Source organism: Cyprinus carpio, chromosome A21, assembly GCF_018340385.1.
Source record: "Cyprinus carpio isolate SPL01 chromosome A21, ASM1834038v1, whole genome shotgun sequence".
Classification (NCBI taxonomy): domain Eukaryota; kingdom Metazoa; phylum Chordata; class Actinopteri; order Cypriniformes; family Cyprinidae; genus Cyprinus; species Cyprinus carpio.
In genome coordinates this window covers 3,519,166-3,545,300 of record NC_056592.1, presented here as the reverse complement: position 1 = coordinate 3,545,300, position 26,135 = coordinate 3,519,166, and the positions used below count along the sequence as shown (strand labels likewise).

The 26,135-nt window shown below is 39.1% G+C and overlaps 3 protein-coding genes across 5 annotated transcripts; all 3 read right to left on the bottom strand.

Annotated features, from left to right (window-relative positions):
* Positions 1–298: 298 nt before the first annotated feature.
* LOC109063211 (protein huluwa-like) lies at positions 299–3,379 on the bottom strand. Of its 3 annotated transcripts, none has more exons than XM_019080298.2 (4): positions 3,198–3,379; positions 2,451–2,919; positions 1,108–1,294; positions 299–960 (listed from the first exon to the last, which is right to left on the bottom strand). In XM_019080298.2, the coding sequence occupies exons 1-4, from the start codon at positions 3,200–3,202 to the stop codon at positions 794–796; spliced, it is 828 nt and encodes a 275-aa protein (XP_018935843.1). In that variant the 5' UTR covers positions 3,203–3,379; the 3' UTR covers positions 299–793. The 3 variants fall into 3 exon arrangements, with proteins under 3 accessions (XP_018935843.1, XP_042634537.1, XP_042634536.1); XM_042778603.1 differs by having other exon boundaries at positions 2,451–2,972; positions 3,198–3,378; XM_042778602.1 differs by lacking the exon at positions 3,198–3,379 and having other exon boundaries at positions 2,451–3,146.
* A 2,828-nt stretch (positions 3,380–6,207) lies between these two features.
* LOC109063203 (dnaJ homolog subfamily B member 5-like) lies at positions 6,208–10,559 on the bottom strand. The gene is made up of 4 exons (XM_042778601.1): positions 10,400–10,559; positions 9,152–9,398; positions 8,343–8,851; positions 6,208–6,878 (listed from the first exon to the last, which is right to left on the bottom strand). Exons 1-4 carry the CDS (start codon positions 10,490–10,492, stop codon positions 6,645–6,647), a joined length of 1,083 nt encoding a protein of 360 aa, XP_042634535.1. The 5' UTR covers positions 10,493–10,559; the 3' UTR covers positions 6,208–6,644.
* A 3,569-nt stretch (positions 10,560–14,128) lies between these two features.
* LOC109072127 (thrombospondin-4-B-like) lies at positions 14,129–22,670 on the bottom strand. The gene is made up of 22 exons (XM_042778600.1): positions 22,071–22,670; positions 20,151–20,348; positions 19,624–19,907; positions 19,398–19,500; positions 19,014–19,096; positions 18,874–18,925; positions 18,464–18,615; positions 17,989–18,126; positions 17,763–17,840; positions 17,498–17,650; positions 17,303–17,407; positions 17,094–17,201; positions 16,789–16,948; positions 16,555–16,673; positions 16,420–16,472; positions 16,132–16,325; positions 15,618–15,796; positions 15,474–15,522; positions 15,191–15,387; positions 14,926–15,098; positions 14,670–14,809; positions 14,129–14,582 (listed from the first exon to the last, which is right to left on the bottom strand). The coding sequence occupies exons 1-22, from the start codon at positions 22,144–22,146 to the stop codon at positions 14,524–14,526; spliced, it is 2,853 nt and encodes a 950-aa protein (XP_042634534.1). The 5' UTR covers positions 22,147–22,670; the 3' UTR covers positions 14,129–14,523.
* Positions 22,671–26,135: the final 3,465 nt, after the last annotated feature.

The following is a 26,135-nucleotide window of genomic DNA, read 5'->3' as shown; positions in this document are numbered from 1 at the left end:
AATGCATCCTTTTGTTCCACTAACCCACTCAGTACTTCTCAAACCTTTTGAAAACAAGTTACATTTTAATATCAGTGCAAACCAGAGGCTAGTTTGAAGAGAATTGTTTTATGTGAAGAGTTTTTTTTTTTTTTTTTTTTACTTTTTTTTTAGCTTGCATGTTTTATTAAGGTTTTGTTCACCAGATTTGAAACTTTTAACAGTATGGAAAACTGAACTTGCTAGGAAACACTATTGTTTTAATTTAAGGTTTCTTTTAACATTAGCATTAGACGTCTACAGCAATAAAATGACACCCTGTTTTTAAAAACTTTATTCAATTCAGGCACAATCTAAATTTTGTTTACAAATACAAGAATGTGTAGGGTGTCAAAATTGTGAAGAACTCAAACAACCTCTTCTGAAGATCTCAGTAACTCCATGCTGAGAATCACGTGCAAACATAAAAAAGTGACAAATCAGAAGTGTAAAACAAATGCTGTGTCAAACAAAGTGATAAACTAAGAGCAACAGTGGAGTGATTCTATAAACATTTTTATAAATGGAACAAACGTGTTTGGAGTTGCTGCAGAAGTAAGCTGTGATCGTGAACTTTTTTTTTTTTTGATAGTGTGTGCTTTGACAACAAGATGTGATGTGTTGCAGCTAAAACAGCAAGTGAACATTTTTAAGTGCACTAAAGCCAGACAAATCTAGACTCAGCTCAACTGAAGTTCTAGAGTAAGAATGGCTGAATTGAGTCTGGTTCTGAAGTTCTTGTTCAGGCTCGCTCTCTCTCTATGGAGCTTGGGCTCTAGACCCAGTACTGTTTGGTAGTGATGGGGGGTGCGTGAGATCTGTGCTTCCGGACGTGGTTCTGAGTGACGTAACTTGGGTCGTAGTAATCCCATTCTAGAGCGGACGCCCAGGCAGAACCCGGGAAACCATCACTGTCCACAGAAAGGATACGCAGAGACACACCTAAATGAACAGTTAGGAGAATTCAAAGAATGGACAGACTCCAAATTTACACTAGCAGTCAGAAGTTTTCTATTTGTAGTGTATATGTAGTTTAGGCTTGAGCTTTTGAAGTCTCCTCAGTTCAATGAATGAGATCACAAAACTAACCTGCACTGGCTCCGAAGTCACTGTCCAGTCCAGAACCCCCAGCCGAGGGGCTTGACGATGCCACATAGCAGGAGTTCTCCGGTGGGATGATGCTGGCGGACTCGCATTCCACATGGATCTTATCCAGAGGAGCGCTCTCCAGCTCCATGGTGCTGCTTCTACGCATGGAAGTCATCGGCATTGAGAACTGTAACCAGTTCAGTTAAATGGTTAAATTACTCAAGGGCAAGTTTTACCTTGCATTTCACTTGCACCCAAAACTGTAGAGAAAGTAATTGTTTTCCTCAGCTACCAAACTAAAGCTAATAAACTGGGCTGTGTTTCTCAAAGGCTTTGTGAGATAAGTTGATCATGGAGACCATTGCCAGTGCTGGGAAGTAACTGATTACATGTAATCTGGATAATATAGTCAGATTCCAAAATTTTAATATACTCGTTATCAAACTACAGTAACTTTATTACTGATTACATATTATACACAAGTCTTCATCTTTGAAAGGTTTTGTCTTTGAAACACATTAAAATACTTAATGAACCCCAGTTTAAGGAACCTTGATAAAGTTTAATGCACTATGTTGTATCAGTATGATATAGTATTATCCTATTTAAATCAATATGATATATGAGTTGGGTCACAACAAGTAATCAATAAGTAGTCCAGTTAGATTACATAAAATGTGTAATGTAATGGATTACGTTACTAACTACAATTATAGCATAGTATAGTACAATATAGAGTAATTTTCCCAGCACTGACCATTGCCACCAGTGTTTTACTCTATAAACACTGCACGTAGTAATTTTCCCATAATATATAAATCAAAATCTATGGTATTTTAGGTCTGTTACTAATACCATGCGCTTTGTGGACATTACAGTGTTATGTAAATACTCATATAAAGGGGCAAACTACCATAGTTTAAAATGACCATTTCAAAGAACCACAGTATTAAAAAAGTATAATATCATAATCAAAACAAATCTATGCTATTTTTGGATATGGTGCTATAGTAGCACCATGCTTTTTGGACATACTGTGAGGCTACCCACTATACAAGAATGTCAATCAAATAGTTTTTCAAAGAACCTAAATTTTCCATTATATATCACTTATGTAGGTTATAATGTTATGTAAATACCCTACTATATGAAAATGGCAAATTATTAGTTTTAAATTACGATTCCTATGAACCATGGTAGCCTATTAAAATTTAATAACATTAGGCCTATAACCACCAAAAACCGTGACATCTTCCATTAATATTCAAATTCGTAAGAGATTTTCTATTATTTCATATTTCATTTAAATCATGTGCTTCAGTGGTTTAGTTTTTTGACCCTACCACGTTTGAAGTCACATGCAGTGCTGGTGAGTTCGGGGGCACCGTGTTGACCTGCTCCGTGTCCGAATCACTGGACCGTAGCAGAACCGGGGCGCTCGTCCTCCAGTTTGGCACGCGCAGTGACTCGGACCCGGCGTAAGTGGCCCCATCCGGGCGTAGAAACCTGGCGCGCTGCCCGGTGGCCCTTCTCTCCGCCGAGGAGGTCAGGGACGAGGTGATAGGAGGCGCCAGCATCGGCTCCGAGACCGAGGCGTAGTTGGTCTTTCTGTTTGGAGCGAACAGAGGCTCATCAGAGAAGCGGGTGATTCTCTGGCGGGTGGACAACGACGAGTGCACGAGCGAGACTTCCGAGCCGCAGCGGTCTCTCTTCCTCAGGGTCATGCGGAACAGCTTGTATCCCACAAACAGGCAGTTGAGCAGCAGGAGCAGAAGGACGCAGGGAATGAGCAGCAGGATCAGCAGGGCCAAACTGGACACAGGGAGGCCCTCGGGTAAGTTTGATGAGGGCACAGCCGATCCCAGCTGCGACATTTCATCACAAATCAGGATAAAACACTATGCTTTTGATGCTTACTTAATTGTACCTCTAATTATTGTTTTTATGTAAAATAATATCAATAAAATGACTAAAACTGACAGCCGACAGTTAAACCGCAGGTGCGCCCCATTGACATCAATTAATTCCGCCAGAGTGCGTCAAGAGCTTTGGCTTTTCACCGACAGTTTACAACAACTTTGCAGTCTTACCTCATAGATGAGAATGTCTTTGGTGTGTTAAGACGTCTATTTTGTTCGCGAGCTCTTAAAATAACACAGGAATGAGGTTAAATATGTAAAAGCACTTATGCGGGAAGTCGTGCGCACTTTTTTGGAGTTTCAGCTAAGATCAAGCACTTGAGGTTCCGATATCTGACTGGAAACAAAACAAAACACCAGGAAAGTACAGAGGATGCTAAGGAAATAATTAATTGGTGACACTTTAAAATAATAAAATGTTATATAGCCTACAAGCTTGTCTTGGTATTTACGTTTTAACCATTTTTTTTCTGAGGGAAACGTTTGTTGGTAGTTGAAATAGAAGCTGAAATAAAGCAGTAATATTAGGTGAAAAAAAAAAAACTTTAAAGAAATTTCGTTACCTCAACTAACTATCCTAAATGAAATAAAGCTACTTAATTAAAATGAAAACTGAAAATATAAAAAGTGAATTCAAAATATGACTAAGCAATATAATAGTATAGGCCTATAAATAAAAAAATTATGTTACTTATCAATATCTCAGTATTTTTTTTATTACAATTTTTGTATTATATTTAACTTATTATTTTTATTAATTTTTTGTAAGAGATTCAACTGAAGAGTTTTCACCATGCAATTAATGTCTATGGGCGAGAGTGCCTTTTTCATTTGTTGTTCATGTAAATGCCATCACAAACCCTGTACATGTTGTTACTTTGAAGCCATCAAAGACATATTTAAAATGCTAACCTAACCTTTATTCCCGTAGGCCCTTAAGTACTTATAATTTTGTCCATTCATTTTGTGGGCGGCTTTGAAGTTTAGAAATGAGTGAAGCATCCACAGGGAACATACCACTTATGCTGGAAGCACAAATACACAGTCACTGTACATGTTGTGAAATGTCATGAATTGCCTCTTTTGAAGTTAGAAAAAGGAGAAATTACACATTTTCTGCATAATATGTAGCTAATTTAAATAAAAATAAAAATACAACTGCATATTGGTGGATTTCCCAAGTTACACTCCAGATATAGAATTGCTTTTTTTAGTTGTTCTAAGATATATATCTAGTTTCACACTCTGCTAAAAACAGCCATTCTGACCCTGAGTAAGTGTGACTGTCATTTTAAACTGTGATTATGATTCACTGGCCACGGACGCGGCAATGACTGACACGAGACAATGTTCTTCTCACTCAGACAGTTCATATATTTGCACATTTCCTGTGAATACCAGTCTGTTGAGCTTGAGAGAATCATTGGCAAATCCTATCAAATATACAGTACTCTTAGAAAAATATGCAAAAATAGTACCATAAGGGGCAAAACTGCTTGAGGCAGTACCTTCAAATAGCTTGTCATCTTTATACCTTATTTACCCAAAAATGTTCACAAAAAGGATACGTATTACTACTTTAAAGGACTAAAACAGACCTTTTAGGAGTACCTTGTAACCCTAAAGGTACAATTTTGCACATTTTCTGACTGTATTTCAACTGTGGAGGACCTTCCTTGGAAAAAGATCACTTGCACATAAACAGGAATAACTATTTGAGAAGAAAATTATATAAATCATGCCTTTTCTTTTCTTTTCATTTCTTTTTTTATCTTTTCAGCTTTTCGCTTCACAAGCCTGTTTACTGATGGACTGGAGTGGTGTGGATTACTTGTGGATTATTGTGATGTTTTTGTCATATTTTTGGGTTTTTATTTTTGTTTAGACAATTATTCTGGAGTCACCCATTCACTGCAGAGGATCCATTGGTGAGATTTTTATGTATTTTTTCTGATGAAGAAATAAACTCATCTCATAAACCCATCTTGGATGGCCTGAGAGTGAGTTTATTTTCAGCAAATTTGAATTTTTGGGTGAATTATTCCTTTAAATTTGATATGTGGACTTTGTTCTCCCTTTGCTGCTTTACAGACTTCTGGGAAGGTTTTCTAGTGGATGCTGAAACATGAATGCAGGGATTTGCTCTCGTTCAGACATAAACATCACTGAGATCAGGTACTTTTTAGTTTGTGTGATGGAGTCTGGCTTATTGTTTCAGTGTATCCCAAAAGTTTGGCCTCATAGACCACACTTTGTGCACTGGGGCATTTCCAACAGATTTGATCTTTTTATGTATGTGAACAACTGTTGGATGTGTTCTTGATTAGTTTTTCATATGGACTCTTTGTGCTATACAAGTAAAGTTACTATTTTCATCTTCAGAAAGCAATAGGGAATATACAGCAGGCTTTGAAACTATTATTAGTTAGCTGATTAAATATTTAAAAGCTAAAACTTTATGGCAGCTACTGAGTTTTAATCAACCGCACCATGGCCTCATATAGCTTTTGTGTTTATTAGTATTCAAATCCACAGTGCAAAAATTCCACCATTTATTTTGTTCATTTATGAGCATCTCAAATAATGGTTTAAATATGCAAATGATGGAACGTCTAATTATATATGCACTAATTTGCATATATTTCCAAAATAGAAATCTGGATAGAGCCAGGTTCACAATTCTTGTTTCGTTGTCTTGTTTTTTTTTTACAGATGGGATTTTGGATTTCTCTTTAATTTTTCACTATATTTTAGGAATAAAATGTTATATAATAATGTTACGATGTTGTATATATATGAACAAACCCCTTTGTAAAACCTTTAAAATATAGTCAGGAATGAAACTGTAAAGTTTGCTATATGTAAGTGCTACTGAAGTGGAGATTTTGGTCACAGTGCATGAGAAAAAAAATATTTTAAGAGAATGGCTTTTAAAGATATGTATTGTTACTGAAATCTACATATGGAAATAGATAAAGTGCAATAAACACTAAAATGTGTAATTCGGACTAGTCTGAAAGAAGACAAGTTATAGAAGCAAAATAGCCCAAAACCTCAAACTTGATCAAAAAACACCTTCTTTTTTCCCTCTCATGTGTAATTTAATGCATGCATCATTCCATGCATGTATTTTTCATCTTATATCCTAAGTGCTCAACACATTAAAGACCGCAACACCAAATTCCAGTTATTTCATTAACAAAACTTTATTTCTGCTTACAAAACATGCGTTCATCATACATGCCAGGTCATATCTGAAATTCACATTTTCTCGATATACTTTTTACAAATAATTCATTGGAACATGACACAGGGATCTCTCATAGAGACTAAATCACTGACAGTTCTGTACATGAGTACAAGGTCGTCATGGTTAAAGAAGTATGCTAACACTTCAGAGTAGCACCATCAGTGCAGGTGTGTGTTTAGTGCGTGCGCTGTTCGTGTGTTTTTCCCAAACACTTCATCTCTGTACGAATCACACTTAACACAGGTATTACATAACTATATGTAATATGTTTGAGTGAGCATCTCGTCTCACACTTGAATGTGTGTGCCTCACAGAGACAAACAGCTGACGTTAAGTCCGTCACCAGAATGAGTGCGTGTTTTCTTTAGTTAACACTGTCCCAAGCTGTGTTTGATGATTTCTTTGCTGCTCGGGGGAATGCGATCAGGGAAAACGACTTGAAATTCGACCAGCAGGTCTCCACGCTGGGCGGGGTTCTTCACTCGGGGAAGCCCCTCCCCTATTAGCCTTCTCATTGAGCCGGGCTTGATGACATCATTGCATGGGAGAGGCTTCATCTGTCCGTCAAGTGTAGGGACATTAACCGTACACCCACATAGAGCCTGGAGAAAAACACAAAGGAGGAAAACCGTTAAACACTGTGTCACAAGATCATCTTTGATGAAGTTATAAAGGTCTGTGTCGATCCTCAGTAGCTCTCTTTGTCTTGAGATACAATCTGTTATATCACTAGCTGCAGTGTTTTGGCAGCATAAGAGCTATAATGCCCCTCTGGCATATGTTATGAGGTCTAATCCACTTGTCTATATATGATGCTTTTATATAATGTGAGTATGAACGCGGGCGGAATATAGGCCAGACAGATTGAACATTACAGTTATGCAACAGCAGAAAAGAGCCGCTAATCGCTCTCATTTCTCAATGATGCTCCAGTCTGCGGGGGACGGGAGGGTAAGCGTGGGAAGAGAAAGATGAAGTGGATGTGGAAAAGGAGAGAGGGAGAGCGCGAACGAGGGCGAGAGGTTTGGTATGAAAAGTAAAAATGGAAATGAGCTGGAAAGAATGAAAGAATTAAGGTTTGTTTTTAAGAGCTGATGCCAAATCTGATGTTTAGAGAGCAGGATGGTCTTATGAATATTCCTGCAGTATATTGGCCAATCAGGCACACTTATCTGTACCGATAATCTTAAAATGACCAAATATGGACTGAATATTTCCTGATATTTCAGCCAGGCCAATTAATCAACCAATAATTAGCCATTTTAAGTTTATTAGCCAAGCAGGCACAGAAATCAGTGTCACTAATTTTTAAAATGGCAAAATAGGCCAATTAATTGCCTAATAATTGGCCATTTTAAGATTATCGGCATTAAAGGATTGATTTTTGTTTGGCTAGTTAACAGAAGTTTTATTTGACAGAAGTTCCAAAATCTGTCAGCAGATTATTAACAATTTCTGTTCTCTTAGTGTACAAAGTGTTCATTTCATTGTAATTTGCAATTTTATTAATATATCAGATTTTTTTGAGCAATCAGGCACAGTTACCAGTGCCGATAATCTTAAAATGGCCAAATATGGACTGAATATTTACTGATATTTCAGCCAGGCCAATTCATTGACCAATAATCATCGTCAGTTCCAAAATCTGTCCAAAATAATTTACCATTTCTGTTTTTTTTTTGAGTAAATATTTTGTAAAATAAGTGGTTATTTGATTCTAATTTGCTGTATTGTGTATATATCACCATTATATTTGTCACCCTGCTCTGTATATATTATTGGGTCTATTCATAGTTTTCTTAGAAAATAGATACATGAGGGCGTATAGGCAAAAAAGGATCCACTGCTAGAGAAGAGCGAATGACAGAATGTGTTTGAGACGATGCTGAGAGCTGAGGAGTTGGTGTGCGAGATGGGAGGGAGAGTGTGTGCTCTGAGGCTGCGGGGGAGAGATGCTAAATTTAGATGCAGCTTTCTGCAGAGGCTTATTGAGTACCGGCGACTGCGAGGGAACATTTCGTACCGCCATGCACACATACACACTTACACACATGTACACATCTCACCTCTCGCAGCGTGATGGTGGTGGTGTACACAATATGTGAGCCGTCTCGTCTGAAATGGGTGTGCTTCTTTTCCTTAATAACAAAGGCCAGGTCGCTTGGGGTGTGGCCGAGCATCTGATGGCCCTCCTTTGGGAAGGTGATCCTGGTGCCCTCCTTCCATCCCTTCTTCACCTCGACGTCGAACACGCGCTCTTCCGGTCTCAACCCGTGTTTGTCCATCTGCCGGAGGCGTGTCACTTTCACACGCTTCGTCACGCCCATCAAAATGTCCTCCAGTGACACGAGGAGCTCGTGAACTTCGGCCACGCCCGATGGCTTGAGCCCGCCCTTGTTTCCATGGTGACGGCTGAGGTGGGGCAGGGGGTTCCGCAGGAAGGGGTTAAACAGGTCGTCATCAGAGTCGACTTCGAAGTTGAAGAACATGCGCCAGGAGTGGGCGTCAGCTTTCGAGGAGCTGTGAGAGGAGTCGCTTTTGTTTCCAGCTGGAGTCACACCCCCTTTGGTCAAACCTTGAAGATTAAAGAGATTTTATTAGCATGCATGTCTTCAGTTTTGCAAAAGCTAAAAGGGTTCATTTGCTGGTTAATAAAGTATGCATAAATAATTTATCATGTTTGCAGCTATTTGCACCCAGCGCTGCAAGTGTGTGAATCAGTTCAAATGGGGTTGTAGGAACCCACTGAACTCAGTGTTCATTTGAAATGAGTGTGTTTGTGGGATATTGGGATTGATCTATCTTAATTTAAATGTATTTTTTAAATGCAAGTGTATGCATATTAAATATGTTTGTGCTTGCACTTTATTCTCACCTTGTTGATCATAGATGCTGCGTTTCTCTGGGTCTGTCAGAACATCGTGGGCTTGTGCAATCTGTTTGAATTTGTCCTCGGCGTCTGCGTCTGGGTTCTTGTCTGGGTGGTAACGGAGCGCCAGACGCTTGTACGCCCGTCTGATCTCCTCCTCATTAGAGTCACTTGACACGCCGAGCACAGAGTAGTAATCCAAACACTCTGGTGAGGACGGGGGGCTAGACACCTCGGGTTCTTCAGGCACTTCCTACACACACAGATGGCAAGAGTTTAGAGTACAATCATTTCTAGTTCTCCTTGGTTCACCTACACTTGGTGATCCAAAATAAAAATAATTTTCTTGGTTCAGGCAGAGATGCAAGTACCATAGCCATGAAGGGAGTTCCCATAATATTCAGAGTAGATTAATTTTTCAGTGACCAATTCTTCTTTTTTCTGGTTTTTTTTTTGGGGGTCACCCCAGTTTTTGAATATTTGGGCATCTCTGCACAGGTAGGCTATATATATAACGGCATAAACATTGAATCCAAAATAATGTAATATAAAATTATAATGTACAAGTAATAAAATCACATTATTATTTATACATTATTATTTATATAATTTATACAACAAAAGTATTGTATTTTCACTCAAGTGAAGCACACAAAAAATTCTGTATAAATGCACAGATTTTTATATGCCTCCAAATTCTCTTCGTCTTCGGATGTATATTATATAGTTTAGAATATAGAAGCATATATAAAAAATGATACATCTATATATAAGTCTATATTCCTCATTATATAACAAACTCACAAACTTTGAGTGTTTATTATAGAGTGGAAAATACAGAGGTATATAAATATAAAATCACATCCTCTATATTCTCCAATATATAAATCTATATATGCATTTTATATAGTGGGGAATATAGAGGTGTATATATACACCTGTATATTCTCAATTATATAATATACTCTAAGTATTAGGGTATATATTATATAGAGGAAAATATAAAGGGAAATAACATTATATAATAATTTACAAATCTATATATACCTCTATAGGCTATTGTCCACTATGTAACATGTATATATAGATTTATACACTGAAAATACAGAGGTGTATAAGAATTTAATATATATACCTCTATATTGTCCAATATATAATAAACACTCAAAGTTTGTGAGTTTGTACTATATGGTGGAGAATATAAATACATATAGATTCTAGCATTTCATTTAAATGTTATATGCTGCATCTCACCTCTGAGGTACATCCCTCCTCTCCGTGGATCACTCGCACTTTGCACTTGACATTCTTGTGTTTGACGCCGAACTGAGTCCAGATGAGAACCATGATGATGCTGATGCTGCTGCCGGTGTGTGTGAGCCGAGCGCGTGAGCTGCTGTCTGCTGCATCTCCCTTCGCTCTGCTCGAGCTTTTATACCCGCGCTCTACACACTGCGCCCACGCTGCGTGACCGAGCTTCCCCGAGCACGCCCATGCTCCACGCACACGAGAGGGAATACCGCGTGCCCACCAATCCACGCTCGATGCCGCTGCGGACCGAGATGAGCATCACGCGGATGTGGCAGCCCACCTCTCCATGTGGAGGTGCGTTTCCGGAATTCACAATGAGTCTCATCCCTCCCTCCCTCTATCCTTCTATCCTAAATTGGTCTCCTGTTACAGACTGTTCTTTTGGTTTGTCGGCCAGATTTTTGGATTGAAAATTGTAAATGACAATGGATTTTTGCAAAGAATGGTGGTGCATGAACACGAAAAAGCATGCAAATAAAAAGGCGAGATTGACAGCAGAGATGAACACGGAAAATTATGCATGTATATATATATATATATATATATATATATATATATATATATATATATATATATATATATATATATATATATATATATATAAAACAAAAGTCAAGGGTGTCAAAAGCACTTTACACCGGAGTCGTGCATAACTTTAACTAATAATTTTTTTTTTTTTTAACTTGGAAGCAGCCACGAAACTCATTGCCATTTGGGGGTGAAGAGAAATAAATAAATGAAATAAAAATCACTGCCTGACAGAGTTGTTCCGTTTATAGCCAAAATTAGCATTTTTTTAAAATTATATACATAGCCTACATATAAATAGATTATAACTTACAAAGTAAAAAAAAAAAAAAAGTAAATGGTGAATACTGCCATTCATTATATATATATATTTTATATTGTCCGCTGTTTGAAAACCTTGGGCATCTGTGGGAAGATCTATGCTTGAATGTCAGTTTTATTATAAAATGTCAAATCATGTCTGATGCCTTGAGCAAGCAATAAAGTCTTATTAGAATTTAGCTACACACACGCACACACTTCAGTGTCCCTTTGTGTCAAAGTGCAATTGAAACATGCAAAAATACATCCAGTACCGCTTCACCCACACATGCAATTACAGGCAGTTAACGTGTGATTGTCAAGTCTGGTGGCTTGTGTATTAGTAGTTATTTACGCTCGTCACGGTGACAGTTCAATGTTCCCGTCTCCACGGGAAGAAAAAGTCTTTGCACATGCACTAGCGCGCGTTCACAGAGTGTCCTCGGTGTTAACTGACTGCTAAATGCATTAAAGCGGAGCCTTGGGAAATGTCGCATTACGCAACGTACGTGCAGGTGAACTGGCGCGCATTCCTCGGTACATAAATGGCCATATTTCCTCAGACGTTACGCGTTCAGCCAATCACAGACGAAAGATGCTTCAGGATTCCCGCTGGTACCGGAAAACTGGACAAATTTGGTGTAGTTATCCCTGTCAGAAACGTCAGCGAATCTCTAAGCCGGATTTCGTCCATTTTGGAAAAATAGAGAGAGGGAGCGCAGGAAAACCGAGACCTGATGAGATGAGACCTCGAAATCTGTCATTATCGACCGGCCGGACATTTCCGTTGTGTCTCTAGAGATGAATGCGAGTGTCTCGCTGTGAAAATGTTTTTGAGGAGACCGCGGGAACATTGTGCTAGCGCGGTGTCGAGGACGTTCTGGGAACATTAGTAAAGCTCAGCAGGGGCACGTAAGAAGTCGTGATCTCGTGCTTTTAATAATAACTCTCGGCTCGTGACCAGCGGATGTCCAACTGTGCCGCGTAATTTTCGCGCCCTCATTGTGTCGAGGTCTGTTTTTCGCGCTCATTGTAAGTGACCGTTATTAGCGTCGACTAAAGTGCTCCGTTTGAATTAGAAACCGTCTATCAAACAAGGTCCGAGCGATTGAGGGATGTCCAGTGAGTTCATCGTTTCCACTATTTTAACTGATAAAGTCTTCAGCGACCTTTAAAATAAAACAAATTAGCTTATCAGCTTATTAGCTTATTTTCCTAAGAAATTGTGACTGTTGTCTATTGTCTCAAATCAAAAGAGCCCATCCCCAAAGTTTCCATGATTTTTTGCTCTCGTCTATGTGATTTTAACCAGTTTTATCATCCTGTAGGTGAGAATTATACATCTGATCACTTAGAAAAGTAATAGGACACCTCTTTTCAATCAGACACAAAATTTAAAGTGTGATTTATGTTTGTAAAATAGTTACGTTTGGGGGAAAAAACCTCAACTAAGTATGAACACTTGTAAAACAAGTAACTAATTAACCATACAAAATCCATGGTATTTAGACATATCTTTTGGACATGACTATGGTAATACCATGATATTATTTTAAGTACATTAGAGTGACGGGTAAATATATGAATATGGTAATAGGTACCATAATAATACAATCACTATAATATGATACCTCCACAGTACCTTTTTACTTGTGAACCACATATACAGTTTTTGGAAAATATTTACCATCCTATACAGTCTTTCTAACCTTTCCCCCATTTCATCATATGTGTATGTGTTATAGGATAAGCTATGTGTTGCAGGGGAGTGATATTCACAGGTACGGCTCTTCCTACACCACCTTCTCCTTCTGTGCTCACTCTTTCTCCCTCTTCCTCTCTCAGTAAAGGTTACGAGGTGATTCATAATGAGTAAAGTGGCATTTGACAGCACCTCTCACTTCAGATCCATCTCTCAAGTGTTAGTAGTTTGTTTGTGTTGAGTTTTTTGTAATTTGATGCTTTGTTAATGAATTTAACGTCGATTTGTTAACAGACCGAGTGATTGTCTGAAAAACATTAATATTCAGATGGCGAACAGAGACGTGAGGTAAGGCAGAGAAGGGAGAACGTGGTAAAGAGAACTGAGTGTTCTAATAATAGCTCGCAGCAATAGTGAGTAAATGTTAGGGACATACTGCCATCTGCGGACCATGTTTTGCAAATGTTCTGAACAGTCGTAGAACATTTAAAAGCATTTTCCCCCTTTAAACACTCTAATAAAACAGCTTCCACATACAAGAGGAATGTGAACAGAGGCAAGAACTGCTGAGGTTAGCATGAGCTAAGAGCAAACACAGCAGGAGAGACTCTTTATTCTTGCTGTTAACAAACCTTGGCAGTAATGCTGCAGAGCAAACAACCTCTCATGTGAACAAACTAACTTACATACCCATCAAACATGAGCCCTGGCCCAAACCCTACTGAACTGCCTGCCAAAACAACACTTTAAGGCATCATAAGTGCGTTTCTCATATTCCAAAAGGAAGCCAGCATAATTAAGATCATTTTTAGCCAAATTCTAAGGTAGCATCACATGTATCTTTCAGATATACTGTACCATAATATCAGAATGCATTGCTGTTCTAATCAAATATGGCTAAACTAAAGGGAAGTTGAGAGATGTAGACTTTAAATAAAACAATATATTATTTGTCAATTGTATAATAATAAAAAAAAAAAGTCTCCCAATTTCAGTTCATTTATAAGGTTTCATTTCATTTGGGATGCTATCTTACAATACAGCTTGTTAGGCAGCAAATTTTGAAACCGGACTGTTTCTGCGCTCCAGAACATAGAAATCTTAGTCAGATGGAAGTACAGTCATACATTTATGTCATCACATGTCTTGAAATTATTCTTTTATTGGTGCCAAATAGGAATGAGAGACTCCAAAAAGGTTTATTATGTTTCATCCTTTCTTGTAAATGTTCTCTTTACAATGACTTGGTGCAAATCTACCTGCATTCTAGGCAAGTAGTTGATAACTGTAACTTTTAACTGACTGATAACAGGAAATACTGTTCGTCTCTTATCTAAATGTTATATGAAGTTTTTCGCCCAGAGTAAAAAAGTTGATTTAAAATAAACATTAAAAAAATGGCATACACATTGTGTATACACGTATCCCATTTCTACACACACACACATTGTGTACAAAAGTGTTTCACACTTTCAGAGACACACATAGGACTGTGTGAAATGGTGTGTTGGTATAAACATAGCATTATGGGAATTATTTACAGGGGGTCCATGCCATGTTGTGTACTGAAGTCCTGGAAGTCCTCTGGAATGGTGTCTGGAAAAAGATTTATTTATATGAAACAAATTATTTTGTAACATTAAATATGTCTGTTTGTGTTTGTGTTTGTGTTCGTGTTCTCACCATTGCAGCGGTACTTCAAGTTTGACCAGATGATGTTCTCTTGAGAGAAGCAGAACACTCCCAGTCTTCCTCCTCTCATTGTGGTATCAATTGTCACCCCAGAATCTGCCACCAGCTCTGATCCCTCATAGAAACGAACCCTACAAACACACACAGAAGTCTACTGTATCATTTTTATTTTTAACACACTTTTCTTTCTCAAGTAACATCTTGCTTGGCTTCAAACATGAAGTCACCTGAATTTTGATTGGCTCACCTGATGTATCCGACTTGTGGGCGATGCTGCAGGTACCAGCGGTATGATACCTTATCCTTCCAGCCAACGTTCCTTGGATCCTTCCAAAGGAGACGTACCTGATCATTAGTGTCACCTGTATGCCAGAGAGAGTTCCTCAGATGCTCACCTGGACCAGTCTTGGACTTTACTGCCTAAGAGCAAGAAACAAAGTTAGAGTTCTGTTAATTCCATGCAAGACGTTCTTACAAACTTGGACATTAATCTTGAAATTCAGCTAATCAACCTTCAGCTGAATGCCAGGTTCAGCTACGGCTCTGAAGGGTGTGGCCTGCCAGTATGTCTGCTCTGTTTGCTTCCACATCACCACGTAGAAACTGGAAGAGTCTTGGTAGCCAAAGATGAAGCCGGCATAGTCGTCATCAGTCACCGTATTCACATGGAAGGTACCCTCAAAATCCACACCGCTGAATGCAGTGTAACCTGGTCACCCAAGAGGGCAATTGCATCATCAACAGAAATAATTTAATATGTCATTAATTATTTTGGAGAAACATGCATCCGCTTACCAACAGCAAGGCCAGGGTCACTATTCATAGTCTGGACAATCTCCATTCCCTTTGAAGCAAGGCAAAGAATTTGTCAGCATTGTACATCTCAAACAGTTTTCTGTAGAGACATAAAATTTTATGTATCTATTGCTAATCTGTCACCTGGTTAAGAACCACCCAGTTGGGGTCAATCTGAGCATCACCCTCTGGGTCCAGTACAACTGTCTGATAGGCTCTGAAGTCTGTCAGTGTGATCTCTGCATTTTCTGGGCAGTTATCGATCCTGTCGATAACCTTGTCTTGGTCAAAGTCTGATTCGCATATGTCGCCTACTCCATCATCTGTGTAGAGATGAACGGGTGAGTGAGGGATGATTGAAAAATGATTTCTGTATGTTCACTGAAACTAAAAATACAAGACTTTCTAAGGATAATGGGATACATTTCTGTTTCTTACACAAAGGTATCGTATAACTTTAGAAGACTAGGAATGCAGTACAAAGTCGTATGTCAGCTATTTATATGTAGTTTGACAGTAACTGTTTATTTCTGTTTTCATTCTATGGACATTCTGCTTTTTGTGTTTTGGTCCAGTGAAGAAAAATAGGGTGAGTAGATGATCACAGAATAATGTACAGTACATACTGTGTCTATTTAAGGATTAATGGTGTACTCACTGTTGTCATCTATTTGGTCAGAGTTGGGCACCAAGCGGCAGTTATCTGGTCCAGGAGGCAGTATGTCGGGAATACCATCATTATCATCATCATCGTCACATTCATCTCCTAGTCCATCTTTATCTGTGTCCAGCTGGGAGCTGTTAATTACCATTGGGCAGTTGTCTTTGCTATCTTGGTGACCATCACCATCACTGAAGGATACAAGAAATGTGCTTGCAGAAGTTTCTACAGAACATTGACAGTATTGTCTGGAAATTCATCATTAGTTATGGACCTTTTTCATACCTATCTTGATTTGTGTCACAAGAATCTCCAACAAGATCATGGTCAATGTCAGACTAGGAAGAAGAGGAGTGAACGTAAATACTTATTATAGTACAAAAGTACAGCATCTGAAGAATATATTGGCAAATCATGTACCTGATTTGGATTTGGGATGTCAGGACAGCTATCACATGCATCTCCCACCCCATCCCCATCACGATCCAGCTGGTCACGATTTTTCACTCGCTGGCAGTTATCCAGAAAGTTTTTCAGCCCTGACAATCAACATGAACAGACACCGAAAATGGGAATGACTCCGTACCAGAAAGACAAAGACATCTTTTGTTTGAACCAAATCATCAAGGTTTTACCATCTGTTCATTCTCTTACCATCTCCATCCATGTCGTCATCGCATGCATCTCCGAGGCCATCAGAATCAGTGTCTCTCTGGTCTGGGTTATCCACTCGGATACAGTTGTCACATGCATCGCCATGGCTGTCCTTATCACTGTTCCGTTGATTTATATTTGGTGTCAACCAGCAGTTATCCTAAAATCCATACATATACACAGGGGGAAAAAAAGTTTACTTCATAACCAGAGATAGAAAAACAAGAGGTAAGAGATTTGTCAAGGAATTAGTGTAAGATTCTGCCGTGCATATAAACAAACACAACACTACTGTGTGCATTTACCTGCTCATTCAGTATTCCATCTCCATCTGCATCTGGGTCACATGCATCTCCTTTCCCATCACCATCTGCATCCTCTTGTCCCGAGTTTGGAACGGTAACACAGTTATCCTGGTAGAGGAGCCAAATGAATCATCTCTCCCGGAGACAAGCAAGTGATGTCACCAGAGCCCTAAGCAAGTCAATTTAGATTGCATTGTTGCCATAGTTACCTTTCTGCAGGTTGGGTCTCGGCAGCGCAGCTTCTCGTCAGGGTACCCATCGATGTCAGTGTCTTTACCGCAGAGATAACCGTTTCCAGCCCATCCAATGCCACACTAGTACACAAATACACCATGAGTATTTGCGCTTGAGCATAATGTATTTTTTCCAGCATATGCTTAAATGTGTGTGCTCCAAAAAGGCACCTGGCATGTGATGGTGCCATCCCTTTCCTCTATGCACTGCGCATTGGGGTCGCAAGGGTTCTGTAGGCGGTTTCCACAGCTTTTCTCTGGCTTACAACCTCTGATCTGGTCACCTGTAAATCCTGTCTTACATCGGCCACATTGATATGATCCCTACACAAGGTAACGCACATTTTGAGGCACTATTCTTTTGCTTTCCATGTCCGTGTGACATATATCGGAGCTTTGAATCATAGAAGTTCATTATGAACAAGTCAGTTCTCACCACAGAATTCACACAGATGGAGTTAGTGGTGCATCCTCCATTATCTGGGCCTTTACACTCATCGATATCATCACACACCTAAAGAAAATATGAGAATTAGGAGATAAATGACCGTTCAGTCTGTTATTGCAGGCTGTGTATCAAAATATCAGTGGCAAATTGTCATCGATTACGGGGATATCTGACACAAATCATGCAAAAGCGCCCCTAGTCATCAGTGATGTACCTGCTTGTGCGTTTGTGCATAAGTCACGCCAACACCTTCCAGTGGTTTTCCAGTGAATCCAAGAGGACATGCCTCACAGCGGAAACCTGGAGCCATGTTCACACACCTCACGCCAGGGAAGCAGGGATTAAACTGGCACTGCAATCGACACAAATATGAATGGCAATGACACTCATTCAACCCAGAGTTTGAATTCTGGCTCGTGGTTCTTTTCTCCCCCATTGTTTCCTGTCTAACTCTACTGTCCTATCAAAATAAGGAGCTGTAAGTTTCACCATGTTTTCTAAGACATAAAAAAAAATTAATTTTAGAAGATCAACTTGAAATAATGTTTCAATCCCATGCCCTAATCAAACTTACATCATAACATTATTTTATTAGCAATATTTCGATTTCAATCGACCTTCCTCAGGTTATACCAGGAGATCAAGTAAAAGTCATTTGTCTTGATATGACTCCTTGTATAGACATGTACCTCATCAACGTCATCACAGCTATATCCATCTCCAGTGTATCCATCAGGGCATGGACCGCACTCCACCCCATTGTCTGTTTCTATACACATGTCATCACGGAAACACACTCCAGGAGTGCACTTTGATTTCACCACCTCCGTTCCGCCCAGCCCTAGAAATAACCAATCATATTTAGCATTTATGGTGTGGTTTGAAGCATTCATGATATGTCTGTAATTGTACACTCCATGATTGCCCTCCTGCTTCAAATCTGCTTCAGATTTGGTGACTTTGAAGTCATGACTAGAGTATTTGTTTGACACGTTGCCATGGATATTCGTGGACTCGGAAGAATGCCTGGTTTTGGTCACATATCTGCATAGATGCATCAATGCATATCAAGCATATCTTGCTCATCATATTGTCTTACCACAGGCCTGGCACTCAGCAATGGTGTTTCTGAGGAAGGATGTTTCCTTCACCTGTAAACAAGGGTGCAAATACAAAAATCTGATTTGTAAATAAGGGATGGTGGAAATTAAGAACAGATAATTGGCAGGAAGGTTTTACCTGCTGAATAAGAACATCTTTCAGCTCATTAATGACCTTTGTCAGCTCCAGCATCTGATTTGTAAGCTGTTTCGTGTTAAGCCCTTTATAAACAACAAAAACGCTTATTTTAGCAGATAAACAATTTATTCATATTTTCTCTCTCTTTATCTCTTCTTTTGGAACTTATTCCTCAAAGGTGCACTCAGTAATTAAGCTGATTTAATTCTGGATGGAAAACATATGCTGATGCCACTGAAAAATGCTTTATTTGTAACAAACCCCTAGCCATAGCAACCAATCAGAACACCCTGGCAACCAACAATAACTCTAGCATTGGGGTGGCAGATTTTGCACATGCACCATTCATGTTTTCTTCAGAGAATGTCAAAATTGAGTTATTACCTAAAGTCTGTACAGAGTCGCTCTGATGAGTGTGGCAGTCCTGCAGCGATGCAACATTTTCCATTGAATCACCATATGCAAGTTTGAGCTCCTCCAACTCCTCCTGCCAATCAGAACAAAAAGAGCACAATGGGGAGTTTATGTTAGTGTATTAGTGCATACAACGAAAACCCTCCAAATATATCTCTCAGCATGTGAGTGTGCAGCTACTAAATATGTTGTATACTTGTGCTTTCCCCTGCATAGTTCTGAGCTCCACTCCCTGGTTATTGTTTAGGCCATTAAACACAGCTGGTAAATCTCTCAGCGTCTCCACCAGCCTGCAGTCCAGGTGGAGCTCCACCCCGGGCACCGGTAACACCCCCTGGTTGTGCGGGAAGCCCCCTGGTTGGCCCACCTCCAGTCCCTTCAAATGGAAGAGCAGCCGATGCTTCTCACCATCAGCCAGTTTCAGGTTGTTGAAGGTAACGGTACTCATCCTACCATCTCTGCGCAGGTATCGTAAAGTAGCTACAGAGAGAGAAAGAGACAATGTGAGTTTTTATTTTTTTTCAGATAGCACTTCTTTTTTGATCCATTACCCTTACATTTCTGTCATTTTTAGAGCTTAAAACCTTTATTTTCAGGTCAAAGTGGGTTGCAAATTTTTATAGTAAATGACAAAAGCAAATGAAGCCCACATCATCATATCACATATATAATCATAACTCTTACAGAAGTGTCAAAAGTATGGTATTGTCAAAGTTTACATACCTTTGTTGAGTTTCCCAAGCACAGAAAACTCAAAGTACTTGCTGTTGTCTCGTGGATTGTACAGGCTGAATATGGTGTTTCCGGTTCGAGGCTGGAGACGGAACGTTGTGAGAATAAAGAGTTCTGTTATTCCCTGCTCTGCCAAACCTCCGTGCAGTAGATCCGGTAGGCAGTCCGGTGACGTTAAGAGGTTATACACTGCAGGGAAAACGTTATTTACAGGTTATATAAGTAATGCTCAAAGCATACTGCTCACAAACATGTAGTTGTTTCTCAGGCTAATGCATGCTGGGAGTGATGCCCAAGATGATGTAATTTTCTGTTAGACTGTAAATACTGTTCCTGTTTATTTAGCCAGTTGCATGTGGCCAAATAAATGTTCAGGGATTTGTAGTTCTTTGAAGTTTGCAAATGGCAAGTATTAGTTGTTTTTCAAAGCATGACACAGCTGGACTGTAACCAAAAGTCTAATGGCATTCAAACACATTCAAATCTTTTAATGTTTTGGCATTGCAAGTGGGATAATGGTGTGTGTATAAATGCTGAAACCCAGACCGTATCTAACATGCTTGATGAGTGACATACATTTTGGTGAGCAACATTTAACAAAGATATAAATTTCTGTTCTGTTGTGTTCCAGAATAAGCAGAAAAAGCTTGAATTTCAGATTAATATCTTGAAGTTTTTAAACAGAAACACCCGTAACTGAAGCAACTGGTGTTAGTTTGTATAACTGAGATTGACAGGGATCGAACTGGATCTTATCCATTGAACGTTTTCACTGGAAAACTTCATGGAAACCAGGTGAACGGACAGCCGTTGCGGTGTCACTGCCGGATGTCAAATACAGATGTTGGTTGTTATAGCGATGGAAGCGTGCCATTGGCTGAACAGGCAAACATAATGTTGTATGAAAAAAATGTTAATGACTCAAAGATGACGTCTTCCCAATATTTTAACCGAGAGAGATGGTCTGACTCTCATTTTCATGCCTTAGCAATCAGCACATCAATACAACTTTGTTAGCAATATTCCCACAAAACCCAAGGCTATTGTTGTGCCTCGTTTATCTTCGATTTCTTGTGAAGTAAGAGTATAGTTTGCCCATTTCAAAGAGCTGTTTGTTACTCAAAAGCATCATTTCTGTTCACAGATGGTGTGCTGAAATATTTACATGCTGGCTGTGATTGCCAACATGTGTGATTTGATGTACTATGTCATTTTAATGTTCAAACATTCACTAAGTCATATGTCTTGGAGGAAATATTACGTTGTCATCAAAAATGGGGAATGTTTGTAGCTTCTGTAGGTGGAAGTACTAAGTGTGTGTGTGTTTTCTTTAAGTATTATGTGTCTGCCTTTCAGATTCAATAAAATAATGCAATATCATCCTTGCTGCAAAAGACATTATGACTTCTATAGCCCAGAATTAACTACCCTTCACACACACACACACACACACACACACACACACACACACACACACACACACACACACACACACACTTTAGCTCTCTCTCTCGTACACACAGGCAGTTACCAAAAATCAAAATTGGAGCCTGATGCTCTGTGATAAACACATTCACATCGTTGGGATGAATAAATTGAGAAATCAAAAAGGAGATGATGTCAGAAAAGAGAGAGAGAAGATTAAAGAAAAAAAGGAAAAGAAACCTGAAAAATAAGAGCAAACAAAGAAACCAGCCATTATAGAAGAAATCAAGACGCTTTTAAACTGAGATGTACAGCTCAGCGTGAGATTTTACGAGACAGACAGAGAAACGTGAAAAAAAGTGTGAATACAGTAGAATGTTATTTTGAATGAACTTAAATATTCATATTATTATTTAAACCAGGCAGCTTAACTAGTCATGAATTAAAGAAACATTTGAACCTTTTAAAGAAACTTTGTGTACTCACCGGTTGATTCTGCGCTTGCTGAGCTGAGAGTAAAGATCAGAGAAACGGCCGCGAGGAGATACATTGTGCCGGTCATCCTTTATCACAGCCTTCTGCCACCCCACAGAAGGAGTGTGTGAGTGAAAAGCCTTAAGGAAGCTGATCTTCGATTCCTTTGTGTCTTTTGGCTTCAGTGTCTTGTATGTGAGACTGTGAGTGTGTTTTATAGAGAAAGTCTGTGTGTGATTGAGCAGGACTCAGGAGTGAGGGACAGAAGAAAAGAGTGGGTTGAGGTAACAGGCTGTCTGTCAACTCACAGCAGCTGTGGTGGGCGGAGTTATGAGTCTAACAGACACCCCCATGCTGAGGGGGGCGGAGCAAAGAGCAGTGCCATATAATTGGCAGACCTAGCTCACGTCTGAACTCTTATTTGTAACTTTTATGAGGTTCCATTTGTTCCATATCCCTCTCTCTGTTCTCCTTTCCCTCCATCCATTTTTCCTTTCTCAAGTTTTCACATACTTTCCTGTCATTCTGACTTGCAGGTGCGGTAAAATACGTCTGCCGGGATGGCTCTCTGGGGAATTGTTTAAAGATAACTGAATGGAGGATTGCTAATGTTCCGTGAAGGTCTGATTCTTACGCATAAGGATTCTGTAATAAAAAATAAATTAAAAAGTCAGATACACATGTGAAGGCAAATGGTAACAGCTGTTTAATGATATACCAGCAATTGGGACCAATTATCTCATCTTTCAACCCAGTGGCAGTTTAATAACATTCAAAGTAAAACTTCACAAAAGGCAAAGGAACATCTATGAGAGTGGGTTGTACCTATGTTGTTATGTCTATCTATTCAATTCAGTTTGGTGTATACAAAGTCAACATCACTATTACTATTATCATACTCATACTATTATATTCGAGGTCAGTAATATGAATAAACATCTAAACCCAAGTAATAAACTTCATAGCACAGTAAGCAACCATCCACAACACCCCAGCAACCACCTATCAACTAAACACAAAACTTCAGAAACTTCCTTGCAAAGGAACATCCCAGCAAACTCCCACAATGCTCTAGCTACAACCCTAAACATATAGATATGTATAGGGAGATGCCCTATTAACGGCTGTTTCTATAGGCTGCTATATGTAAGCCATCCGCCATATTGGAATAGTCAAATCTGGTCCGTGAACACTTGAGAGCGAGATCCATGTGTGTCTGCAACTGTAGTTATAGGTCACACATGCATGAATATCTATATCTGCCTATATATGACTTAATCAGATGCTTTAAACTAACACAATAAGACAAAGCCGTTAGATAACAAGGCATTTAAAAGATACTTTAGTTTAAAAACGTGTAATATTGAGTTATCAAAAACACAAACCAACACATTCTTACCTGTGAAAGTTTATCCACTTTGTTCAGAAATTTACATTTAGGCAGTTTTTACAACCAGATGCTGCACAATGTTGTTGCATCATGAAACATATAGACCATTCCAAGATAGAGGATGCATCGACATTTCTGGATCGGTCAAATCTGGCATCTACTAATATTATCTCTATGCTTAAACACCACAGAATTTTCCTAGCAACACCCTAACAACCCCCCCACAACATTCCTGAAACGTCCTACTGTAGCAATGCCCAAGCCACCACCCACAACACCTCAGAAACCACTTAACAATGGCCAGCAACGCCCTAGCAACTACCCACAACATTCCAGAAACATCCTACTGTAGCAATGCCTAAGCCACCACATTCCAGAAACATCCTACAATGGCCAGCAACGCCTAACAAACACACACCCAGAAACATCCTACTGTAGCAATGCCTAAGCCACCACCCACAACACCTCAGAAACTACTTAACAATGGCCAGCAACGCCCTAGCAACTACCCACAACCCCAAACAGCCACCTAGCAATGCCATAGCAACCACCATAGAAGCATAGCATTTTCTGCAGAAAATCTAAAAATCTTTTTTCTTCTTCATTTTTTTTTTCTTCATTCACAGTTAAGGATAGACTATGACAACAGAGAGCAGAAATCTACATAATATCACTAGTCTCGTGGCGGAACTCCAGTCTGTTACTCATGCGGTCGGTATCACTAATAACAGGCTTGTCTGATACTGATACACAGCCGATTGGCCAATCACACTGCCCATTGACCAATCACGTGATGTTGTGGTGAGTGACATAATCCCACATCCTAATCAGAGGGGCGTGCACTGCTGCCCAGTGTGTGTGTGTGTGTGTGTGTCCTAAATTACAGTCTTTAGCCGAAGCTGCTCTGTCATTAAAGCTTTCTGAAGCATTATGGTTATGTTAAGACCCAGGTGGGCAAAGTTCCGGAATGTTCTGATTCAAAGCGCCTCCCGTTGGCGCGAGTGTATGTTACAACAGGACCTGGCCTTAAGCCTTCCTCTGAATGTCTGGTTATGTTGGATCTGTCAGTAGAACAGCAGGAAACAGACAGACACACTCACACTGTCCTTTTGTTCTCACTGTAGGTTGAGATGGCCTGTTAGTTTGTGGTAAGATGACTCGGCTAATGATCTTACCATGTGTGTGAGAACTAGGGTTCAGTTGCACACGTATCCACATCTATGTTTGTGTAAGAATGGCTGCAATCATGTGTTTTTGAGTCGAAAATCTCTTTAAACAGACAGTGCTGACTCCTTACGCCGTTCATACCTAAGCTATAGCTCTCTCACACTGCTCGTGTTTAGTGTGTTTATTGAGGCTGGTTATGGTGGTGCTTTTAACAGCCTGTGTAACAGGCATTAGGAGCATGTAATTGTTCAGACGGGGTAAACTGGGGCAAGAGAATGTTCTCTTGAACTCTGAGGGAGTATAATTTTCCCCTGACCTCCCCTCGGGGGAACACACTATTCCTCATCCAGGATGGTGGAATGTTCTTGTAACCTGCTGTGGGACGATAGATTTACACTCAACATCTACAAGTAACAAACTGTGACTCGTAGCAGTTTTGATGCTTTTTATTCAGCTGAAACGTGTAAAACATATGGAGACCCTAAAGGGAAATGATGACGGTAAAAAACATGATGAGAGGAAAAATTACTTTTCAATGCTTTTGCGTTCTCTCAAAAAACTTTTGCATTCGCTTGCAAAACTTTTGTGATGGAAACAATGTGGGAGGATATTGGGAGGAAGAACTATATTTCAAAGTCTATGTAAAGTTTCACAAGGAAATGCAATAGGTTTGCAAGGAAATGCAAATGTTTTGTGAACACAACATTTTTCCTCACATGACATATTTTTTTCATTACAGTGTCGCTTAGGGGCTCTCTTTTAGGCTTAAAGTGGTTTTATGTGGCCACTGAGCTTTTTTACACAGGTCTATGATTTTTAGGGGGGTTTTGGGTACTTGACCACTCGACCTGACCAGCTAAACCAGATAAATACCAGCATAACAGGCTGGTAAGAACAAGAAAACCAGTTAAGACCAGAAAAACAACTTGGGCTGGTTTTCAGTGGAACGGTCAGGTCCAATAGAAGTTAAAAATTTAAAAAAAGAAATTATTATATATTTGTGTGTGTGTATGTATATATATAGATAGATAGATAGATAGATAGATAGATAATTGAAAAAACAATGTTAATAATAATATATATAACTAAAATAAATTATATATATAAATAATTTCAACACATCTGTAAATAAATTAACATTTACATTACATTGCATTTATGGAAATCTATATGGCATTCTGGAGGGATTAAAAGATAAAATATTTTGTATTTTTGTTTTCATATTTATATTAGCTTTTACTGGGACATGGTCAATATTTTATGTAACTTTGCATAAGCAAGATTAGTAACCAATTGCATATATAGTGTTTTAAATTATACTGAATAATTTGATCAATTAATAAATTATTTAAATGATCATGATTTAAAGACTTGTGGTGGTGTTTAAAAAAAAAAAAAAGTATTTAGCATTTATCCCAGTGCAAAGTCTTGCTCCCAATAGACTTCCATTGTTAGTGCATTCTTGTAAATGTGATTCTTGTTTTTACAAACTGATGGAGGACTTGAATTTCTGTCCTGTG

Excerpts from the sequence above, each read along its gene's own strand:
- LOC109063203 (XM_042778601.1), bottom strand. The coding sequence starts at position 10,492 with ATGGTTCTCATCTGGACTCAGTTCGGCGTCAAACACAAGAATGTCAAG. Across the intron at positions 9,399-10,399 it reads AGGAGGGATGTACCTCAGAG|GAAGTGCCTGAAGAACCCGA; the intron begins GTGAGATGCAGC and ends CTGTGTGTGTAG. Across the intron at positions 6,879-8,342 it reads CCACCATCACGCTGCGAGAG|GCTCTATGTGGGTGTACGGT; the intron begins GTGAGATGTGTA and ends GTTTTTCTCCAG.
- LOC109063211 (XM_042778602.1), bottom strand. The coding sequence starts at position 2,981 with ATGTCGCAGCTGGGATCGGCTGTGCCCTCATCAAACTTACCCGAGGGC. Across the intron at positions 1,295-2,450 it reads TGCATGTGACTTCAAACGTG|TTCTCAATGCCGATGACTTC; the intron begins GTAGGGTCAAAA and ends AACTGGTTACAG. Across the intron at positions 961-1,107 it reads TGACTTCGGAGCCAGTGCAG|GTGTGTCTCTGCGTATCCTT; the intron begins GTTAGTTTTGTG and ends CTGTTCATTTAG.
- LOC109072127 (XM_042778600.1), bottom strand. The coding sequence starts at position 22,146 with ATGACCGGCACAATGTATCTCCTCGCGGCCGTTTCTCTGATCTTTACT. Across the intron at positions 16,949-17,093 it reads ATGGAATACTGAATGAGCAG|GATAACTGCTGGTTGACACC; the intron begins GTAAATGCACAC and ends TATGGATTTTAG. Across the intron at positions 14,810-14,925 it reads CCACAAGTCGGATACATCAG|GGTTCGTTTCTATGAGGGAT; the intron begins GTGAGCCAATCA and ends GTGTGTTTGTAG.